This window comes from Triticum aestivum, chromosome 7D, assembly GCF_018294505.1.
Source record: "Triticum aestivum cultivar Chinese Spring chromosome 7D, IWGSC CS RefSeq v2.1, whole genome shotgun sequence".
NCBI lineage: Eukaryota > Viridiplantae > Streptophyta > Magnoliopsida > Poales > Poaceae > Triticum > Triticum aestivum.
In genome coordinates, this window is record NC_057814.1 from 454,888,190 (window position 1) to 454,893,736 (window position 5,547).

At 46.5% G+C, this 5,547-nt stretch overlaps 1 protein-coding gene across 1 annotated transcript; it reads left to right on the top strand.

The window, feature by feature from the left end:
- Positions 1-689: 689 nt before the first annotated feature.
- On the top strand, positions 690-3,794 carry LOC123168591 (protein FAR1-RELATED SEQUENCE 5). Its single transcript, XM_044586479.1, has 2 exons — positions 690-938; positions 1,473-3,794. The coding sequence occupies exon 2, from the start codon at positions 1,528-1,530 to the stop codon at positions 3,526-3,528; it is 2,001 nt and encodes a 666-aa protein (XP_044442414.1). The 5' UTR covers positions 690-938; positions 1,473-1,527; the 3' UTR covers positions 3,529-3,794.
- The last annotated feature ends 1,753 nt before the right edge of the window (positions 3,795-5,547 follow it).

The window sequence follows — 5,547 nt, forward strand, 5'->3', positions numbered from 1 at the left end:
CCTGATTGAAACAACGGGTGGTAAGAAACTAACATGAACATAGACAACAAAGGCTCCTGATTGAAACAACGGGTGGTAAGAAACTAACATGAACATAGACAACAAAGGCTCCTGATTGAACTGCCAAAACATCTTATATTATGAGAAATTGGAGAAAATTTCAAAACACATTGAAATATTAGCTTTGTCCGTGGTAACATCTGGAGAAGAAAAAGGATATGGCCCTGCCAAAAATTCTGCCCCGCACGCAGGCAAACATTTCCCATATGTGAGAAAGATGAGGTTTTCGGACGCGGATTTTTGGCTCTGGGGGCATATGCTCCCTAATTTACAGTAAAATCAAAATAAATGGTAAATAAATTTGAAAAATTCTGATTTTTTGGGTAGATGTTCATATTAGTTTAACAAGTGTGCTTAACAATTTTCATGCCATATGGGATAGCAGTGCTTCGTCGGTGAAAACAAGACAAAATTAAATGTAACATTTGAAGGTAACACTTGGCGTTCGACTTATTATTATTATTATTTTGCACAGGTCAAAATGCTTAAGTTTTTTCCCTGAAAATTTGCATGTACCATTTGGGTGTGACACTGATCACATCTATTTTTTTTAACATTTGTGAAATCCATTTTTGGCACCCAGAGCATGTGCTCCCTAGAGCCAAATCGAAAATCCGGAGGTTTTCATTCTCCTTTGAGTTTCACATCAGCTTCCAGTAACTCGCTTCGCTTGCTTCCTTTGGGCCGGCTGCCTCCACCCTACTCTCCTCCGCCACAGCGCCGTCGCCGCCGACCGCAGCCTCTTTCCACCGCCTATTTCCTGGGCGGGAAGGAAGCCTTCCCCGTGGGCGTCCGTCCGTCCGTCCTCCCCCTCCCCCTCCACCTCCACTCTGCTGGGCTGGTGGAGCGAGCGAGGTCCCTCCCCTCTTCCTGCGCTGGTAAGTATAAGCCCTAGCGCTTGCTTGCGCTGCTGTTTGTTTCGCTTTGGAGTTCAGGTCTATTTGTTGCTGTGCACCACCGAACCTGACCAATCGATCTCAGTTGGCCCCCAATCCCATTCCCGCTCGTGAATTTCGCCATTTCGGTGCCCGTTGCTCTGAATTAGTATCACCAGTACCAGCATCCTTTTGGAGACGAAAAAAGTGGAGGGGTTTAGCTGTACGCCGACTCTTCCCGTAGGCCAGTCCAAGTTTGTGATATGGGTAATGAGTGGAATTAGCTCGAACTTCGTTCAGCAGCAGGCGAGCCAAAGTGTTTGATATGGGTAATGCGTAGAATTATGTCAAAATTCCTTCAGTTCAGTTGAGGATTCATGTTATTGTGGTGAAATTCAGGTGTCAAATGTCTGCCACACTAACGATTTTTTTGTGTGTCAAATGATCTATGTAGCATATGTTGTTCTGAAATTATGGAGGTTGAGATGTAGTGTTATCCTTTTTGGCTCATTCCTTTTGGATTCTTGATTATTGCAGACCTTCGCCGTGCCGAGGGAATCTGGAACTGTAAGTTGAGCTTTGGTACTCTTGGATGGAGTTCTCATCAAGTGAAGACCATGAACTTGTTGAAGATTTCATGGATGTTGAGGATGATACAGGCACCGCTGATGTTGATCAACCAACTGGTGTGATGACTCCCCATATTCATTGCATCGATCCTTCTGAGGGATCCATGTCGACTGCTGGAAACGAGCTGCTTCCAGCAGCTGATGAGCTGGGCAAAAATGCTGAACCATACTTGGGCATGGAATTTGTGTCTGATGCAGCTGCGCGTGCATTCTACAATGCGTATGCGCTAGGCCTTGGGTTTGGCATTCGTGTTGCCCGGTCCCGCAGTGAGAGGCGAAAAGGTTCTGAGGTACTCGTCATGAAGCGTTTTGTGTGCATGAAAGAGGGACATCACAAGAAGAAGGATGTTGACTCTAGCAACAAGAAAAAGAGGAAGCGCCTCTCTATACGGGACGGCTGCCCAGCAATGATGGAGGTGGTGAGGAGGGGCCCAGAAAAGTGGGTCATCACGAAGTTGGTGCTCGAGCACACTCATGTCATTGTTAGCCCAGACAAGGTGCGGGAGGTCCAGCTCCTTCGCCTCTCTGGGAAGGAGCATGCGGACCAATTACAGCAAGTCCGGAGGAATGTGTTTGGAGACACAGGTGCATCCGGTCTCTTCACCTACCTAATGAAAAGGCAGTCAGATAACTCTGGTTTCTTCTATAACGTACAGGTTGACAGTGGAAACTGTTTGAGGAATGCAGTTTGGGTTGATGCAAGATCTAAAATGTCATACAAGTACTTCGGAGATGCTGTTTACTTCGACACTACTTATACTCAAAACGAAAATATGTTGCCTTTTGCAGCTTTCACAGGCATGAATCACCATGGTGATTGTGTTGTTTTTGGTTGTGCGCTTATCTTGGATAAGACAGAATCTTCGTATGCTTGGATTTTTGAGACATGGCTGACAGCAATGGATAAGCGGCTGCCATTTTCATTTACAACAGATGAAGGCAAAACAATGACAGAGGCAGTTGCCAAAGTATTTCCTCAATGTTTCCATCGTCTTTGTAGATGGCGAATTCTTTCTAAATGCAAGAAGAAATTGTCTGATGTCTACATGAGAGTTCCTGAGCTCCATAACGAGTTAAAGAGATGTGTCAATGAGTGTGATACCATGCCTGTTTTTGACATGTTCTGGGGTTCTATTCTCGACAAGTATGGTCTGAGGGAGAACACTTGGTTGCAATCACTGTTTGAAGCAAGACATAAATGGGTTCCTGCATACCTAACAAGCTCCTTCTTTGCAGAATTGTCACTGACCCGTAGAGCAGAAACGATCAGTGGGTTTTATAGGAATAACTTCAGTACAAGAGCTCCCCTCCTTTCTTTTATCACTACATTTGATCAACACATAGACAGATTGTATATGAACGAAGCTCAGAAAGATCTTGCCTCCTTTCCTCCTGAACAACTCCTGAAAACCAATTCAATCTTGGAAAAACAAGCAGCGAGCATCTACACCAAGGCTGCATTTGAATTTTTCCAAACGGAGTTGATTGAATCGCTGCATCACTATGCTGTGAAGGTTCAGGAAAGCCCTTATGAAGCCAAGTACTATGTCGAAAGAGATGGCGATCCTCCTACCAGGCATACTGTTGTCTACAATGTTGCTGAGAAGAAGGCTTGGTGTGACTGCTGCAGGTTTGCTTTCTCTGCGATATTGTGCAGGCATGTCCTGGGAGTATTCATCTTGGCTGACATCGACATGATTCCGGAGCCATGCATTACGAAACGATGGACGAAAAAGGCAAAGACAGGGCCAGTGTTTGTTGGACGCATCCTTGAAGATGAAAACCGGCATGCAGATTCTGTGACTTCGAGGTTCAGTGATCTCGTTTGCGATGCGATGAGGTGTGGAGAGAAGGGAGCTCTATCAGAAGGCTCCTTCAAATTTGCAAAGGAAGTACTTCGCAAAGCCTATAGAGAAATTGATAAACTGACCAGGGCTGGTCCCCAGCAAGTTGGCAACAGATAGCGTCAGTTGCCTTGAACATTTGCTACCAAAGGATGAAAACATGGTCTATTTCTGCTGTGCTACCATGAGCAAGAGCTTGCTGCTTGCCACCGTACCATGTCAATGACCAATCCAATCCTGTTAGTTGTTACTGTAAATTCAATCCTGTTGACCTAGTGTTGGCTGAGTGATGAGTGCCGCCTGCTGCTGCTGCTTCTGCTTGCGATGTCACAACACAAACACCTGGTATAGTGCAATCGCCATTGTAGGAAACATTTACAATTTTATTTCATGTGTCAAAATATCTGGCAAACCTTTATTTCTCGTGAATTTTTAAAATTGAGCAATTTTAAAGGAGATTGTTATAGTCAACCGACACGCTTAATATAAATGCTGCAGAACCTTTACAGGACTAGGCTCCTATGTCAACCTTTTGCGAGCCTGGCCAAGCCAAGCCACGAGCCGGCTTGGCTTGGCTTAGCTCAGCTCGATTCCGCCACTAGTTTGGACCATTGACTATAAAGGTAACATATGTGAATATGTTGTGGTCTTGATGAAAGGGGTCAACAATGAGGGCCATCAACGATAACCAACCATAGATGACAACAGGGTCTTGGACTCTTGGTCTTACGGGCATTAGGGTACCATAAATGATGTTGGATGCAGATTTTGTGCTCGTGCATCATCTAAACTAATTGAAGAGAGGCATATCATTCAAAAAGTGAGAAGAAACTGACATAAAGGATGAGGAAAAACTTGAAATGTACTATGCTCTAACTATGACCCACTCCCAGTTCCCAAACATACCTAGCAATGAAGTATTCCCCAGGTTGGCTTCTATTCAGGGATCACTAGAACTCCAAGGCATCACCATCGGAACCGGGGAAAACATTGTTGATGCAGTGGCTAGTAAGTGGCCAGTTGGAGCCAGAAGACGCCGACGATAGATATGAGAAAAAGATCGCCACCCTAGAGAAGGTGATGAAGAGGGCTAGACAACTAACCCAGATCGGGCCTGAGAAATCCGGGGAGACCTAACCTCACCAGCTCCCCGACGAAGACAAAGCTGACCATATATACTTCGTTGGTTGTAGAAGGAGCCGGAGGATCAAAGCAACACCTGCGGACTATTATTCTCCTGCGGACTATTGACTCGTATATTGCCGATGGCGAGTGAAGCCTGCTGAAGGAGTGGAGCTGTGCCTCTGGCCTTCTCAAGGGATACTTGCTGACCGCCTGCCAAAGGAGCACTTGGGCAGTTTACCCGTGCCTGGAACATCTATCATCGGAGTCGTCGTGTGGCGAAGACCCCATGCCTCATCTAGGGTACCCAGCAGGCAAGATGGCTCCAAGAGGCAGGCCACAACTTCCAGTTTGCCCATGACTTCCAAGCCATCATCTCGCTCTTCCAATGCTTGTCATCAACATGCTGTAACCCCTGACGTTCCTCCAGGCTTTGGTTCTGGTGTTGTTAGGGATGCTGATCATCTACGTGAATACATTTTTATTAGCGTCTCAAACTCATCTACCGCACACTTCTGTCCCGATAGAAGACCGAGAGAGGGAATTGGTTCGCAAGTATGGTGACAGACCTTCTGCAGCCCAACCCTGGAAAGGCGATGGCGACGATGATGACACGCTAGAATGGGATCCGTATTCTCAAGGTAATCTCCAGCAAGAGCCGATTCGGCCACCACATGACCCTTGTCAGCAGCAGCAGATGCAGTGCCAGTCCATGCTTCAGTATTGCATGACACGGGAATCGCAAAGCCCACTGGCAGCACCACAGCAGCATATTGCCATGCCTGCAGCATGCACAACCCCTGACTTACGGGCAGCGAACGCAGCCTGCTCAGCAACCCTACTCTGGTGCGCCCGACGACGGCGGTGGGCAATCCTATACGGCGGTGGAACCAGGGTCTGATGGCATGGTATCAACGGCAGTTTTGTGCAATCTGCAAGCGTCCGTTTTGATGGTTGCTTCGTCCCACCCGTCAATTCCATTGTTAGTTTGTATGTAGTCCGAGTTGGCTTAGAATA

Excerpts from the sequence above, each read along its gene's own strand:
- LOC123168591 (XM_044586479.1), top strand. The coding sequence starts at position 1,528 with ATGGAGTTCTCATCAAGTGAAGACCATGAACTTGTTGAAGATTTCATG.